The sequence below is a fragment of the Microcebus murinus genome, chromosome 6 (assembly GCF_040939455.1).
Source record: "Microcebus murinus isolate Inina chromosome 6, M.murinus_Inina_mat1.0, whole genome shotgun sequence".
NCBI classification, from domain to species: Eukaryota; Metazoa; Chordata; class Mammalia; order Primates; family Cheirogaleidae; genus Microcebus; species Microcebus murinus.
In genome coordinates this window covers 8878600-8896920 of record NC_134109.1, presented here as the reverse complement: position 1 = coordinate 8896920, position 18321 = coordinate 8878600, and the positions used below count along the sequence as shown (strand labels likewise).

The following is an 18321-nucleotide window of genomic DNA, read 5'->3' as shown; positions in this document are numbered from 1 at the left end:
CCTGGTTGAGGACATTTAGATTGAGGCAAACTTTTATGTTGGTGTAAAAAGTAAGTCTTTTCTGTGGAAGCAAGTTGAACTTTTTTATAATTAGAGAGACTGACTGCAACTTAAGTGCAGTTGACCCTCAGTATCCGCAGGTCCTGCATCACCAGGTCCAACTAACGAAGGATTGTAAACATTTGAAAAAGAAAAAACAACAACAACAAAATAACAATATAACAATAAGAAATAGTACAAATTAAAAAGCAATATAGTATAAGAGCTACATAGAATTTGTATATTAGGTATTATAAGTAATCTAGAGATGATTTAAAATATATGTGAGGATGTGCAGAGGTTATGTGCAAAATACTGCAACATTTTGTATAAGAGGCTTGAGCATTTGGATTTTTGGTATCTTGGAGGGGTCCAAGATGAAGACTGTACTGTGGTTTAGATCTTTTTAAAAATGCATTTTTTAGATTTTTCATTTTAAAGACAGATTTAAGGGCAGGATAACAAAATTTTGTAGGTTGATAAAAATACTTTGATTTTAAAGTACTTTTCATTTGTTGGTTATACTGTGTATTCTTCATTTTCTTTTTTATGGATAAAGGTGAATTCTTTTTCCATGTATAAGTACATTCTGCTCTTAATGATTTTTTAAAAAGTTGTCATTTATGTGTAACAATTAAAATCATAAGCATCTGTTTTAACTTGTAGTTCAAAAATGGATTCGTACCCATAAACTGAAGTACCTGGGTGTTCCTAAGTATTGGGGGTCTGGTCTACATGATAAAAATGGAAAAAGGTAAAAATATATATGATTTGTTTTTCCTCTTCCTTTTTTGAGCATTCATTGTCTAGTTGGTTTAGTCAAGAATTATTTACCAAGCACTAAAATACTACTAGGCCTTCATCTGGACTATGTGGAGTATACATGACATAGATGAATAAGATTATATCTCTGTCCTCTGCTTTCCATAGCAGCAAACTATGACACCCTATTAGAATAGAATGGAGGTTCCTCTCTAATCAGGGGACTTCTATAGAGCAATATCAACTGACTAGAACCAGCAGACAAGGAGGAACAAAACCAAACAGGCCCTGATTTTTTTCCCTTAAAAATAAACAAAGCCCCCATGTCCTCCATGCAAAAGGGAGCCTTTTAGGATTCTCTTTGATATTTCATGTTACATACATAATCTACTCACAGAAGATTAGACTCCACCCTTTATGAGGGTTTCAGTCTAGCTGGTGAGAGAACAAACGTGTATGAAATAATTAGAGAACAATTAAGTGCTATTGTGTAATTCTGACTCTTATATGCCTTACGAGTTCAGAGAATGGAGGGAATGCATACTTTGGCATAGTTGCATTGGAGAAAACCTCTAATATTTTATGCTTAAGCAACACTTTCTAAATATTTGAATAAATGGAGCTTCATGGAGTAAGGCTCATAGCTGAAACTTGAAGAGTAGATTTAGTTTGTAACAGGATTTAGTTTGCTTTGGATGCTTTAAGCTGCAAGTAAGGAAAACTTTGACTCACCTATCTTAGGCAGTGATCAAGGGCCCAGGTTCCTTATTTTGTACCTTTGCCTTCCTCACGTTGGCTTTGTTCTCTGTTAGTTCTCTATGGTGTGGTCTCAAGGTGGCTGCCCCATTTCTAGGCTTCATGTGTAGACATGGGACCCACTGGCAGAAAATAGATAACATCTTGTGACTTTCTCTCCCCAGGAGTCCTGTGGCAGAGTTCTTCTCATGTTTCTTGGTTAGACTTAACATCAGTGCCCATTCTTAAACCACTCACTGGCATGGGCAGAGTGATCACAGTGATTGACTTGGTGAGGGATTTGGCTTTGTGGTAGAGGGGGAATGCCTGAGCCAAAAGGTGCTCTGTTAGAAAAGACTAAGAGGAGGGGTAGTTGTTGGGCAGGCAACCAGTGTTGTTCACATGGTATCCTTGCATCTTTTAGGGAGTGTGGGGCTCCCTGACATTACATGTAACATGTTGATATATATAGTTTTGCTGGGACAAATTTTCATAGTTTTTATAAGGTTTCCTGGAGAAATACTATAGAGCAAGGATTGGTTAAGTAAGTTAAGAGTGAAGATTCTAGAGCCAGACTGTCTAGTTTCAAATCTGTTTTTCCCCTTAAAATGTATGGGACTTTAGGTAAGTTTCTTCTTTTGCCTCAGTTTCTTCATCTGTGAAATGGATTAACAGCTACCTACTTAATGAGGATTAAATGTAAAGCTCTTAGTTAATATGTGGAATATAGATAAGTGTTCGGTTTTATTCCCAAAGGGGTCCTTAATCCCTTAAATGTTAAGACCTAGTGGTTTAGAAAATCATTGAAAGGAGGGCTGACATCTCCAGGAATGGATAGCTGTCTGTCTTGCTGTGGAGCCTTCTGTCCTGCTGTGTAGCCTGATGCCCATCTTTCTCCAGCAAAGGAAGAGGGCATGTATATAAAGGAGAGAAGGAAATAAACTTAGAGAAAGGACTGGAGCACATAATGAAGATGCAGAAAGGAAAAAGCAGTTTGGAAACTGATGTACAGGGGGTAGTCAGAAGCTATAACATGCTGTTGAGCAAGGGATGAGATGATGTGATGGTGAAAGTGGCACTTGGAAATTGGTTTACATGGTGAATCAGAGACTATCTAGAGGGGAGTAAAGTAAGAAAAAACCCTTGCAGATGACTTGCTAGAAAGCAAATGTATTTGTGCTCCAGTATGCAATAGTTATATTCTTAAGAAACAGTACATTATGTAAAACCACATTTTGTAGAGATGATTGGAAGAAAAGTGTGCTTGGAGTTAGAGCACTTTTGGACTTAGAATAACAAAAGCCTCTTCCAACTCTTCCATAATTTCTTATAAACTTCTTCTAAAAAAAAAGTATAGTATATCACAATAAAACCTAAATATCACTGAACAAATCTAGCACTAGTTGATTATTTTTGATTCCATCAGGTGTGGTCCTGGGCTAGTTTCTTTACTGTAATGTTTCCTTACCTGTAAGATGGGGATAATAGTATTACTCTATGGAGTTATTGTTAAGATGAAATGAAAACACGTAAATTGTAAGGGACAGATAGTAAGTGCCCAGTAAATATCCATTGTAATTATTTAGTTTGTAACTGGGTTTAGTTTGCTTTGGATGCTTTAAGCTGCAAGTAAAGGAAAACTTTCTGGTTATCATTATGGTTATTATTTTTGGTTTTATTTATTTATTATTTATATTTGGAAATGGTGGTGTTTTGCTAGGGAATGGTGATCTGTCTTAAAGCTGCCCACACTGTCATAGCCTATTGTACTGTAGACATTCTTATCACCTATTTTACGTTAAAGCTTGGGACCAGTTAAATAGAGCTTGCATGTGTGTGATTCCTGTGAGGGTTACCAGGGCCTAAGAGAGACTGTGAGGTCGAAGGTTGACTCTATAAGCTGACTGACCAGGGTGCTGCTAGAGAGAACTTCGCTGGTGTGGATCAGAGGTGCCTAACAGTTCAGTGACTGGAACCAGACATACTCAAGCCAAAGTCTTAACTCACCACTTGCTAGTGGTGACCTTACTTCCTATCCTGTTTCTGCTAGAAATTAGGTTGCTTGAAATGTCTCCTTCAAAGAGAGAACATTAGTCATGTATAAGGTATTGATTTATTTTTAAGTTGAAGCTCTTAAAAATAATCATTATAATTCATACAAAAGTAAAGAAATAGAAAGTAAGATGATTTTTCCAGCCCCCTCCCTGCCAGAAATCCCTACTTTTCCTTGTAACTCATTTGAATTAATATGTATGTAGGGCTTAGAACAATGTTTGGATTGTAAAAATGTTAGCTGCTATAATTAGTAAAATCATTTATACTAATTTATATTTTCTCATTACTTGCATATTTTATCCAAGTCCCTAGAAAAGTATACATCAAAGTTTTTGCTTTAGAGGAGTTACTTAGAAATAACCTTCATCTTACTACTCAGTAGTAGAGCTGTCTTTCTAGAAGAATGTGGTAAATTTATATGCAATTTATGGAATCATGCTGCAGTTGATACTTATAATTTAGAAATAGTGAGGAGATTAAGGGATTGTTTAAAATAGTGGTAGGATGATCTATGAATAAAAACAAAGACCTACATAATGTGATTTATTAATAGGTCCCATATTGAATTAAGCAATTGTATTTCAGCCCTCTTTCAGACTGTTGTCAGACATATTTTTGTTACCTATGTATTACAGTTGAGTATCTTTTATCAAAAATGCCTGGAACCAGATGTGTTTTACATTTACTTTGCAATATTTGCATTAATACCTACCAGTTGAGCATCCCAAATCCAAAAATCTGAAATCTGAAGATGCTCCAGTGAGCATTTTCTTTAAGCATCATCTTGGTGCTCAAAAAGTTTCAAATTCTGGCGTATTTTAGATTTCAGGTTTTTGGATTTGGCATGTTCAACCTGTTTTATAATCATTATACACATCACTTATTTAGTACAAGCCAACATATCTATATGTCCTGGTCTCAACCTTTGAAGACCTGGGATATAAAGGAAATCAAGAAGTCAAAATTCTTGTTCATTCTTTATTATCTTATAGATCAGAGTAATGGGAAATCTTCCGTGAATGTATATGTTTTGCCACTGACTAGTTATATGACTTTAGACAAATCACTTTACCTACATAGACATTAGTTATTTTATTTATTAAAAGATGTTTAGACAAGATGATGTCTAATTTTCTTCCAGTTCAAAAATGGTTAGAATCTTGAATTTTTTATTTGGTATGTTGTCATTTAATGTTAGTTAGCTATTCCTTCCCTATGGAACTTGTCATATTGTATTATTATTATAGAAGCCTGCAACATATAAATGGGATTTTTGTATCCTTCTGACATTTGTCTTCCTTCCTTCCTTCCTTCCTTCCTTCCTTCCTTCCTTCCTTCCTTCCTTCCTTCCTTCCTTCCTTCCTTCCTTCCTTCCTTCCTTCCTTCCTTCCTTCCTCCCTCCCTCCCTCCCTCCCTCCCTCCCTCCCTCCCTCCCTCCCTCCCTCAGCACACTTTTCTTCCAATCATCTCTACAAAATGTGGTTTTACATAATGTACTGTTTCTTAAGAATATAACTATTGCATACTGGAGCACAAATACATTTGCTTTCTAGCAAGTCATCTGCAAGGGTTTTTTCTTACTTTACTCCCCTCTAGATAGTCTCTGATTCACCATGTAAACCAATTCCCAAGTGCCACTTTCACCATCACATCATCTCATCCCTTGCTCAACAGCATGTTATAGCTTCTGACTACCCCCTGTACATCAGTTTCCAAACTGCTTTTTCCTTTCTGCATGTTGAAGGAGATGTTTTATGTGTAGTGCAGTGGTTAAAATCATGGCCCTACCACATACTAGAGGACAAACTACTTAGGTTTTTGTTCTGCTGTAAAATGAGGATGGTAGAGTACCTACCTCATAGGGGTGATGTGAGTTTTTAAATGCATTAATATATCTAAACTGCTAAGAGTAGTGCCATGTTCATACCAAGTGATCAGTAAATGCTAGATGCTGTGATGATTATGATGATTCATAATCTTACACCCATTCTAAGACATGTTGATACATTCTGAATGTGGCCTTAGTTTTTATTGATTTATTGAATGATTTAACCAGACAAGTTGGAATCTGGGAAACTGTTGAAGATAAAAGTGGTTCTCAGAGCAGACACTGAGCAGTGTTACTTCAAATCAGTGATGCTTTTCAGTACATACTGAAATATTAATACAACATAAGATTATTGAATCTTAGAATTTGAGTGCTCAAAAAGACTACAGTAAGGGAGAATTCCTACTCTCTCATTTTACTCTTGTGGAAATTGAAGGAATGTGACTTAGCCAGAGTGACATAGCTAGTTTGTGGCAAAAACCAAAATCTTCATATTTTTCCAGGATATTTGGTTTTCCCCAAATCTTGGCCATTGCGTGTTTCATGTACAGTTCTTTTACACTACTTAAATGATTTTATTGAATTTAGCCGTTGTTACAGCATCTCTTGACAGTCTTGATTTTAACAGAGTGTTGATACTGCTGAAATACACCTTAAAAATAGAGAAAAATAGTCATAGGAAAGAAGCTAATACCCAGAAACATAAATTAATTTTAACTATGAGAAAAATCAGTGCTATCATTCTTATTTAGATTGTTTTATTTTTACTGTGAATGAAATCTGTTGACTTCTCTTGAATTGAATGTTGTCTCCCATAACTAGCTGACATGAGGAAGAGGCCCTCCAGGTAAAAGGCAGGACAGGACAACACTCTGAATTCTTGAGATTTCTAGTTGGGAGAAATTGTTTCAAATGTTTGTATTTCGTTTTTAAAAGAATACTTTCTTACTAAATGTTGCCTTGGAAAAATTACTTTGAAGGGAGGAAACTCATTGTAAAGTAGGTTTTCCTGAGTCATATTTTGTTGGTTGACTTTACATATATGTCTTCAGTTACAGGTTTATGATAATGGATCGCTTTGGGAGTGACCTTCAGAAAATATATGAAGCAAATGCCAAAAGGTTTTCTCGGAAAACTGTCTTGCAGCTAAGCTTAAGAATTGTATGTGAGCTATGTTCTTGTTTTTAAAAAATTGTTTTTAATACAGTAAAGGCTAGTTTGTGTTGAAGTTTGGTCCTCTGCTGGTTGGTGTTAGGTACTGCATTAATTTTATTCTGTATGATGCTTCATAGCTGGATATTCTCGAATATATTCACGAGCATGAGTATGTACACGGAGACATCAAGGCTTCAAATCTCCTTCTGAGCTACAAGAATCCTGACCAGGTAGTTTTATAACTTTAATTTCAACTATTTAAAACATGTTGTTTGAAAACAAATATGGTTGCTTTGAACTTTTGAACCCATGCAGAAGTTTTACTTTTCGAAGTAGATATGGTAATAATAATATTTCTTCTTGACACTTTTATCTAGTTAACGTTCTACATTTTTGATGCAATTTGTTGGCACTTTATCAAGTTGGCTATTTTGCCCAAATAATATTCAGAAGAAGTACTTGTGATACAAAATGAATTTCAAATAGCTATTTGGGGGTGGAAGCTTAAAATTATATAGTACACCAATGAATTATGTTTGCCTGTCTGCTTTGTCACTTTTTTTATTTCCTTTGTTCAAGAAATCCATCAAATGTAAGTGTTCTGTTACTTGGAAAATTTGGTCTTTAACATGTTGATTATTCAAATCAATTGGTTTACAGAAATATCTTAGCTGTCTAAATTTGTATACCCTTAGTGTTTGGAATTCAAATGTACATTTTTATCTTTTTTGTTTGTTTGTTTATTACATTCCCTTTGTAATTTTTACTTTCTAAGGAAAGGAAAAAAGCTAATATTATTATACCTTTATTTGGGTCAGTTTAGTTGGATTAGAGGCATCCATACAATTTTCTTGTAAATCTGTTTCCATGATTTTGGTAAAAGGTTCAGTTGACACTCACAGTTGGGCCACTCTACTTAATGTATATTCTTACTTCTTAATTGATCTTGTATGAAAAAAAGGACAATTTAAACATTTTAAATGTGTTGGGTACTTTGATTACTATAATTATTTGTCAATATTCTATACTTCATTTTTCTTCCTGTCAAACTTATCCTTAACTACCTTTGCTTAGTTTTTCCTTTCTCCTTTGGCTTTCTTTTCTTTTTCTGTCATTTCATGTGTTTGTTTCCCTTCCTTCCATGTCATTTATGGTGAATATAAGGGAATCTAAGTAAGTACAACAGAAGAAGGTTGCTATACTATAGCATGCTAATGGAGAATCATAAAGGTAATCTCCAAATTCATACTGACTCTTTCTACACATCTTGTTCTAGGATGTTTCTACATTAAAAACAAAACCAGCTAAGAGCCTTAAGCAATAAGGGTTCCATTAATTGTAGTAGATTGGATTTGTATAATATAGTAAATAAAAATACACCTTATCTCAATTTGCATTTGACTAAAACATGCTGCCTTTTGTTTATATGAGAATATTTTTGCAGTGTTTATATACTTGGGACATACGCTCTGGATGGAATTATTTTTCCCATATTAGATGTGTGCTAGATCTAGCCTCGTATTTTTACTAAAGTTTCCCCTTGTGCCCAGATGCATTGTTTGTGACATTTATCCAGAATTAGAGATGTACTATGTGGCTATGGAATAGAAGGAAACCAAATTTATTAGCTTTGTGTGCCCATCAGACCCACGTGTATATGCCCACAGATATGTGTGTATATAATATTAAAATTTAGTTTTAATCATGAAGACTTGATTTTAATGTATAGTACTTAAATGTAGATAAGAGCCTCAGCTAAAAGTTATTTTAGATCATTATTACAATCTATGAAATGTTTTTATGAAGTAAATTGGGATTTGATTATTTTACAAGTGAAGAAACATTGGAATAGAAGGTAACTAATGTATCATGTGTCAACTCTGTTAGCAGTCTCCTAGTCGGTATGCTTTTCTACATGGAAGGTAGCAGTTGTGTTACAACAAGTGTTGATGGTTTACTCTGTGTTCAATTTTGTTTTAGAGTCTGTAAGAGAACATACGAAATTTATAATCTTTGTTCAAGTTGGACAAGATTAATTACAAGTATAACACTCGTCTAAAAAAGTACATAAAGTCAGTGCTATTCAGACTATAGCTACATGGTCATTTCAATTTTTTATTAAAAATGAAAAGTCTTTTAGGATGAAATGTTTGTTCCTGTTTGCTTTTTGGATCTATCTTATTTGGAGCTCTATGATATGGCCTTGTAGGTGGATTCACCCTTAGTATTTGTTTCTGTGCTTTAAAGGAGTATATGTGTAATGATTTTGGCTTTAATTTGTCTTGCTGCTTGGAAATTTATAGGTGTACTTGGTAGATTATGGCCTTGCTTATCGGTACTGCCCAGAAGGAGTTCATAAAGAATACAAAGAAGACCCCAAAAGGTGTCATGATGGCACCATTGAATTTACCAGCATCGATGCACATAATGGCGTAGGTATGTCAGTGGTACCAGAATGAGAAATATGCTGCTAATGTTGTTAGCCAAATTCCTACACAGTTCTTAGTTATGCATAAATAAATAAATAGTTAAATAAGAATTGAAAAGTCAAGGTGGTATGGGGAAAGAAGGTAGAGGCAAGACTCCTACAATTATATTCTGGGGCATGTGTTCTTTTCTCCTTCCCTTTCCTATTACCCTTCAAAGATAACCATGAAGGTGGTAGGGGTGAAGTGGTTCATTCAACTGCAATGAGGATTGCTTTTTGGTTTTATTTAGTTTAACTGGAATGTCGGTTTGCTTTTGTTTATTCTAAGATGTGTAAGTTTTCTGTGTAGCTACAACTGTATAATAGGTAACCTATTTTGTCACCTCTTAAGTTAGCTTATCCTTCAGCAATCATGCCTTTTTATCAGTGCCCAACGCTGTGGAGGATCTCAAACACCCAGTTCTCTGGGCCTCTTAAAAACATATAACATTTTTAGGAATTTCTTCAAGTTTTCCAAAGGGAATATTAAATGTTATTATTTTATAATTTATTTCCTAGACTAATAGTCTCAGCTTGAAACCCTAAAGTTTAACAGTTTGGGTTTTAAAGTTAATTACTAGTTGGAGGTAAATTAGCAGGTAAGTTATTTCTTTTATGCTTTCCAATTTTGCAGTACTTTATTAAATGCAGTCAGAATTTTGTGATGAAAAACAGACTGTAGAGTTAGCTGTTTTACCTTATTGCTTCATGTATACTTGAAATTATACCTTAAAAATTATTTCAGTATACCTAATCTTCTTGTTTTGTATTTGTAGCCCCATCAAGACGTGGTGATTTGGAAATACTTGGTTATTGCATGATCCAGTGGCTGACTGGCCATCTTCCTTGGGAGGATAATTTGAAAGATCCTAAATATGTTAGAGATTCCAAAATTAGGTAAAAGAGAACTTGTAATAAGCATATTTAGGATTGAAGCACAATATAGCTTAATGTGCTATTTATTGTTATTAAATATTAATAACATTCTGTGACATCAAGCTTCAAACAATGACTGAATGTTTAATTTTTAACAGATATAGAGAAAATATTACAGGTTTGATGGACAAATGTTTTCCTGAGAAAAACAAACCAGGTAGGAAAAGATTTCTTAAATATTAATAGGGATTTTATGTTCTGGAAAAATAAAGGCATGCTATCCATGGAATATCCCTTATGTATAATCATTGTACTAGGATCTGCTTTCACCAAAAAAGCACTTGCCTTTCCAAATGTTGGTTGTTATACAAATACTTGAGCCTCATTCAATTATTATTCAGTGCTTTCAGGAAAGGAAGTAAATGTCATTCATGTCAACTAGTATTTATTGAGGCTTTATTGTGTGCCAGGAAATGTTCTAGGCACTGGGCACTGGGGATGCAAACAATAACCTCTGCCCTCATGAAGCTAAACTCTAGTTGGGAGAGATAAATAGTAAATAAATGAGTGAATTTTACAGTTTGTTATGTGATTAGTACTGTGGAAAGAGAAGAAAACAGGTAATAGAATTGCAGGTGTGGGGATGGGGTGGGAGGTAAAGTGAGAAGGAGGATTGAAGTTTTAAGTAAGGTGGCCAGTGACACTCTCACCAAGAAGGTGATATTTAAGCAGCAGGAAGTAAGAGAGAGAGTAAGTTGTGTGGATGTCTGAGGAAGAGAGTTCTAGATAAAAGGAACACAAGTGTCCAGTGGATTTGAGGAATATGTCCATGTAGGTCATCATGAGGGCTTTGGCCTTTACTTTAAGCAAGATTATGACGTTTGGAGTAGAAGAATGACACGAACTGTCTTGTTTTTGAGGGGAATCTCCAGCTTCTGTTGTGAGAAGTTGCTGTAATCCAGGCAAGGGACAGAGCGGTAGAGGTAGTGAGAAGCAGTTGGTTTGGATATATTTAGAAGTCTTCAAGCCTTTGCTCAATTTTCTCCTTTTCAGGAAGGTCTACCCTTACCTTATGCTATTTAAAATTGCATCCTACCACCCACATCAAGAAATACAATATGACCTTCTCAGAATTACCCCATATGTCTCCTACCAGTCTGTAGCCTCTTCCTCTTGTCCTAATGAGCCACTTGCTTAACTTCCAGTGTCAAAGATTTGTTTTTAAAATTTATAGAAATGGAATCATACCATGAATGAAATAGATAAAAAATCTCTGTCCTTATGAAATTAACGTATAGTTTTGTTAGTGTCCTTTTCTTTCACGCAAGTTTGTGAAATTCATCTCCATTGTTGCATATTTAACAGTAGTTTTTTCATTTTCATTTCTATATAGTATGCTACTGTATTTATATACCATTATTTATTTATCTATTCTTTTGGGTTGTTACAATTTTGGCAATTACATATTGCTAATTATACATATAGATGTGTAGTCCACCTGCAATTGATTTTTGTATATTATATGAGGAGGGATTAGATTTCTTTCCCACCCTGTATTTAAATTAAATTGACCCAGCAGCTTTTCGTGTAAAGATCATTCTTTCCCTATGGTGCCATGTTTGTTATAAATAAGTTTGGATCTGTGGATCTGTTCTGGACTCTTTTTTTTCAATTGTTCTTTTTGTCTGTTCTTGGGACAAACACTTAATTACTGTAGCTTTATCTTAAGTCTTGATATCTGGTGGTATCTGGTAGTTTAGGTCCTGTAGCACTATTTTTCTTTAAATTTGATTTTGCTGAGTTGTTATTCTTAGCTCCTTACATTTCTGTTTAAGTTTTAGAATCACCTTGTCAATTATACACCCACATAGCCCTGCCCTTAAGTTGCTGGAACTTTGACTAATTTGGGGAGTATTGGCATCTTTATGCTATTGAGTCTTCCAATCCTTTATTAAGGTATATATCCTTTATTAAACTTGGTCTTAACTTAATTTCTCTCAACTGTGTTTTATAGTCTTCTCTGGAAAAATCTTGCCCATTTTTCATTGGATTTGGTGCTAAGTATTTGTTCCTCTCTGATGCTATTTTAAGTGATATTTTAAAAAAGTATTTTCTAATTCCTTTTTGCTAGTATATAGAAATAAGGTAGATTTTTATATATTTATCTTGCATCTTATGACCTTGCTAGATTTACCTATTAGTTCTAGTAGATTTTTTTTGGTAGATTCTGTAGGATTTTCTACATGCACTATCATGTTGTTTGTGATAAAGACTATTTTACATCTTTTCTTTCACTCTTTATACTTTGTTTATCTTTTCTTACCTTACTGTACTGGCTAAAAGTGTACGTGACTATTTCATTACACTGAATGAAAGTGGTAAAAGTAGATATCTTAACCATTGTCCTCTCTCAAAGGGAACATTTTCAGTATTTTACCATACGTGGTGATGCTTGTTTTAGATTTTTTGTAGATCCTATTTATCAGATGAAGAAAGTGGAAGTTTGGGGTTTTAGTCTCTTTTTTCCTGAGGTATTGCAAGTATCTAGGATAGTGCCTTGCATATAAGAGGTGCTCAATAAATATTTGAATTAATGGATTTGTGAATGTTTGTGTATATGTAGCACTGACAAGATCTCTTGATGTATTGGATGTGGGTGTGAGAAAAAGAGAAGATTCTAAGGATGACTGACTCTTGAGTTTTTGGCTTAAGAAGCTAAAAGGATGGAATTCTGTGTAACCGAGACAGAGAAAACTGCAGGAAACAGGTTTTCAGGGTAGGTCAGGAGTTTGGATTTGGATTTGAGACGACAGTTACACCTTCAAGAATCAATCCATATGTGAGGCAGTGAATATACAAGGCTGGAGGGCAGGGGAAAGATCTATATGTAAGTCAATAGCCCTAAAATGGTCTTTAATGTTAAGAAGTGTTAATTATGAATAGTAGGGTTTCTTTTTATGGTGTGGTTTTGCCTCAGTGTACAGTAAACCTTTTATCATTTTGAAGACAATTTTTCTCTTTTATGGGAAAACCAGACCTTCTTTCTCCTTTCTTCAAACTGTTTTTTGGTGTGTTTTATTTCTCCTTCACACAAAGAATCCAGCTATCTGCTATAAAGCAAATGGCTTCTATGGCAAAAAAATAAATTAAAAAAATTGAGTATGATATTCATTGTACTTAAGGACATTTTACTTTCATAATCCTTTTCTAGGTTCTTTGTATTTTTTTATAGCTTTAAAACTATAGCAGTTATATTTATACATACTTAAATTTTAAGTATGTATTCTTACTGTCTCTCACAATTACAAAAATGTTTTTATATTATATCTCAAATACATTTTTTTATTTGACTTAGCTGACAATTCCTGAGTTCAAAAGCATATTTTTTATTGAAGTGATTGGGAAAAAAACATGTGTCTTAACAAGATGTTGTATATTTGCGTTCTAATTTTACTATAACCATAAATTATTTTCTTAGAAGTAAGAGATAAGTATATTAGATTTGTGATTAAAAGTATAAAATGTGTTATTGTTTTAGGTGAAATTGCTAAATACATGGAAACAGTGAAATTACTGGGCTATACTGAAAAACCTCTTTATCAAAATTTACGAGACATTCTTTTGCAAGGACTAAAAGCTATAGGAAGTAAGGATGATGGCAAACTGGACCTCAGTGTTGTGGAAAATGGAGGTTTGAAAGCAAAAGCATCAACAAAGGTGAGTATTTAAATTTAATTATCCTTTGGGCTTTTTGTGATTATAATTGTGCACAGACACTAATTTTGAAAAAGTATAGCAGTAGCTCAGGGAAGAAAATAATAACAAATCGCTTGGCAATTAAATATTTATCACCACGATGTAAAGGCAAAATCTTTTTATGATTTTGGACACACAGGACAATGTGTAGACTGTTGTAGAAAAATAAATATGTATTTTTTATGTCTGGTAGCAAGTTATTAAATTCCTAAAATGATTCTAACTTGGGATACTGATATCTAAGGGAGTTTTATAGGATACTGAATTCATAATTTATGTGTTCTTTTCTTCCAAGTAGGATTTCCTTATTTGTGGGTATGGTCAAAGTGTTTACCATTTGAAAATTAGTATTTTAAAAATTACTATTTGAAAGTTTTCTTGTTTGTTGGTGTAGTGTGTTTACCATTTGAACATTATTTTGCTCTTTGAAGAACTATCATTTTGTCATTATAAAGCTGTATATATGTATATAAGGGGATTAATTTTTTGGAGAGAAATGCTAAACAGTGAACTTTATGGTAGAAGTATTAGATAAGCCTATACAGAACTTCTGGTATCAATTTAAAGTTTAGATTTTACAGGTATGCATTAACTTATTGATTTACTATTGGTTATTTTTGGTAATTATTGATAAACTTACTGATTTCCTTTATAGTCTGAAATTATTTAATAAAATGTGTTACCTGTTTCTATATGGGAAAGGAAAACTACTTTTAGAAGAAAAATATTTTTCTACTTTTATTGTCATTCACTCTGTAAATTCCAATATATTTTTTGGAAATCTAATATTCCAAACTATGAGAAAAAGGGTTAAAACAAATTTTCTCTCTTTTAAATCAAAAGCAACAGAATTAAGACATTTTCATCTTTTTTAATTAACAAGGGAGATGGGAATTTCAAAATTGAATCATGAATTTGACTTTTCTGTTTTGGCAAATAGCAGGTGTCCTTGTAATTTCATAATAGAATCTGGAATTACACACATGCGTCTATGTATATATATTTTTCTTTCACAAGTTTTGTCTTGATTGTGTCTGCTCCATTTTTGTGGTGAACAGATGTGCCATATCCAGAAAGCCATATCCAGGTTTGAAATAAAGAGGGTAGAATGGAAGCCTGAGTGGGGTGTTTCAGGAAAGTAGTAAACTTACTGTTTGCTTACATGCATAAACATACAGCATGCATATTATTGCTCACTACAGATTTCTCTGTATTGATATTTATAGCTAGCATCTACAGTGTTTTTCTCTAAAATTTTGCTGATTGAGATGTAAAGATCTCTGCTGCAGTAAGAACTTGTCCAGAGTAACTCCCCCTTCCTTTGCAAATAAATCCCTGTTGTTTGGACTTACATGCTGGAGGAAATTTAGTTTCTGCAGGTTGGCTGACTTTACAACTGAATAGGTCAGTCTGCTGCAGAGCTAACATCTGTGACCTTAAAATTCTCTTGTGTCCTTGGGTAGTTCAGAAGGCTGGAAATTTCCTGTTGAATCATCCCTTATGTGTATAAAGCTTCATTAAGATGTGAGGATGAATACCAAGTTGAATTATTAGGAGGTCTACTTTATTAGTTTACTACTTTTATGTACTTATTGCTGATATAGGGCATTTCTTTGTATTGAAAAGAAATTACTAGAAGTTAACATCAGGTTAGGTAAAATCAAGAAGCTGCTTGGTAACCATGTAACTAAAGTGAGTTATTATTTTTTTTGGCTTTTGTTTATAAAGTGAAACAATTAGACCAGAGCAGTATTTTAAAAGCTTTTTTTTTTTTTAAGCTACAAAACATTTTTTTCAAATACATTATAAATACTCCCATCTAAAACAGATGAAAGCAGAGCTCCACTGAATGAGAAGTTGGGGGCTTCCTACAAGGAAGAGTGATCTTAGAGAAACTAGTATGCTGTCTCTTTTTAGCGAGGTTTTTTTTTTTTGCTCTGGTTACCAGGAGGCTCAAAACTAAATATTAACTCCATTAATTCTTATAATTAGCATATTTACTTCCTCCTCTTTTCCTTTGTCATAATTTTTAAAAGTATAGAGTATATGTGCTTTGTGTTTATCAGTTCTTTGGTAAGAGGTAGTTTTAATCACTTCATTGTATATTTCTCTTTAGGTTCCTAAGAGATATAGGTAAAACCTATAGAAAACAATGGAATATGATAAACAATGGAATAAAGGTTTCTGTTCATTTTTTTTTTTTCAACTATGCTTGACTGTAGTGCAGTATATTTGGAAAACAGAGTGAAATATGAATTTACCCACTTGGAATTGTTTCCAGCTTAATAGCAAAGAGTTTTATTTAAAGCAGAGAATTTTGGGATGGCGTAAGGCTGAAAAGAAAGAGACCAAGTGTAAATCTGCCTTTAAAAAGTACAAAGCCAAAAGATTTTTAGTGTTGATTATAACTAAACACTTTCATTAGAATATGGCAGTACAATGCAACAGTTATTGGATTCAGTTTGTACTTGTAAGTCAGCATTCAACAATTATGTATAAGGTCTAATTTATGTACCTGGTCTAGGCTAAGTCTCTGGGACCACAAAGATCAATGGCATGTAGTCCCATCCGTAAGGAATTTCTCCCTGTTCCATCTGGGTTAAGAACAGCTTAATTTACTGGAAAGAGCTCAGCAAGTTAAAAGGACATTAATACCTCCATTAGCTATTTTCTTCTAGGATTTTGATTAAGTTGCCTGCCCAAGTCAACAAAAAGGGATGTTGATTGGAAACCTTTGTGAGTCTCATCCCTGGAGAGTCATTGAGGAGGTCTAGAGCATGGCCCTGCAATTTGTATTTTTTCATTTTCAGACAGTCTGTATTGCTGCTCCCTGTGAAATATGTGTACCTTTCTTTCCTTCTACCTGTTTTACCTTCTAATTTTTAAATTTTAGTTTTTTAGCCAAATCATGCAAATTGGTCTTTCTAGAGTTTCTCTGAAAAGTCATTAACCATTGTTAAATAAACCCCTGTTGGCACTCAGCCTGGAACAGAGTACAAACAGTTGCATAAGAGTAGAGGGCTTCCATTGTAAATTAGTAGCCTGCAGTTGCTCTGGTGGACCACTTCCTTTCTCTCTGAGGTAATCGCACCTCACGCAGTCTTCATACCATAGCTTATAGTTTCAAATTGCCCCCAATATACCCTCTAAATTTAGTGAAAATCTATCCAGCTGTTTTAGCCTGATACAATAATAGAGATAAACTGTATTTTAATTACATAAATTTAGATTGTTGAAGTTCATTCATTTCTGTTTTCTAATGGTTTGGCAATAGTGCTATATTTAGGTGGATTTAGCATTTACTAACAATTTTTTTCTTTGGTCTATTTTTGAGTTATTTTGAATCTCTTCTTATTTGGATGAATTTTGTCAAGTGCCTTTTTTCCCTTAATTTTTGTAAGTGAGATTGTTAAATATATACAGAAGAGTACATGAATATGTATGGAATTAGAACTTTACAAAGTGAACATAATGTATTTACACATCACCTGATCAAGATGTGGATCATTGCCAGAATTGGTTTTGCCATTTTTGGGGGAAATTTATAGTAATGGCGTCATGCAGTACATACTCTTCTATGTCTTTTATTCAGTTGTATGTCTTGAGTTTCCATGCTGCTGCATGTAATAAAAGTTTAGTGTTTTTCTTTGCTATATAGTACTCCATATGACTGTACTGTAATTTATTTATCCCGTCTAGTACTGATGGATGTTTAAGTTGTTTCCAGTTTTGGCAATTGCAATAATGATATTAAGAACAGTCTTATCATTTCTTTTGGTAAACATATATTTCAGGTTGGGTGTATACATAGTAGAGTTTTCTGAGGCACAGGATTTACATATATTCAGCTTTAGTAGATACTGCCAATCAGTTTTCCAAAGCTACTATCTCAATTTACATTTCCACCAGCAGATTATGGGAGTTCCAGTTGCTCACTGACACTAAGTATTACATTATATTTAATTTTACCTATTTTAGTGGATGTATACGACCTTTTTCATGGTTTTCATTTAATCTCCTTGAGGAATATTGATTTTGAACCTTTGTGTGTGCCCGCCAGCCTTGTTTATCCTTTATTTGTAAAGTGCATTTTAAGTCTTTTGTCCATTAAAAAAAATTGAGTTGTCATCTTTTCTTTTGATTTGTCAGAGTTGAGTACTTTGTATGTATATAATATATGTATTGCACATATCATCCAATCAGTGGTTTATCTTTTCACTCTCTTAATATGGTATCTTGATGAAAAGAGGTTCTTTATTTTAATCAAGCCCAGTTTATCAGATTTTTTTGGTTTTGGTTAGTGCTTTTTGTATTCTATTTAGAAAAATTGGGTCTTCTTTAAGATCATGAAGATATGTTATTTCTAAGAAATTTATCTTAGTCATCACATTTAGATCTACAGTTTAAACAGAAATTGATTTTGTGCATGGTGTGAATCAGTACTTATTTTCCCTCTGTGGGTATCTAGTTGATCTGTACCATTTCTTGAAAAGACCATCATGTCCCCACAGCATTGCAGTGGGCTGTCAGGTAACCATATGTTTGAGTCTTTTTCTCGATACACTGTTTTGTACCATTGGCCTACTTGTCTGTCTTTGTGCCAGTGCCAGACTGTTTGAAATACTGCTTGATAGTGATACCTGAATAG

The 18321-nt window shown here is 33.8% G+C and overlaps 1 protein-coding gene across 7 annotated transcripts in view; it reads left to right on the top strand.

Moving 5' to 3' along the window:
* Window positions 1-18321, top strand: part of VRK1 (VRK serine/threonine kinase 1) — an 85095-nt gene that overhangs the window by 51676 nt on the left and 15098 nt on the right. For all 7 annotated transcript variants that reach the window (XM_076003734.1, XM_012791064.2, XM_076003733.1 and 4 more), the window contains exons 5-11: window positions 706-793; window positions 6472-6580; window positions 6712-6804; window positions 8878-9010; window positions 9818-9938; window positions 10076-10134; window positions 13456-13634. In XM_076003734.1, the coding sequence (XP_075859849.1) occupies window positions 706-793; window positions 6472-6580; window positions 6712-6804; window positions 8878-9010; window positions 9818-9938; window positions 10076-10134; window positions 13456-13634 (782 nt within the window). The remainder of the gene's footprint in view (window positions 1-705; window positions 794-6471; window positions 6581-6711; window positions 6805-8877; window positions 9011-9817; window positions 9939-10075; window positions 10135-13455; window positions 13635-18321) is intronic.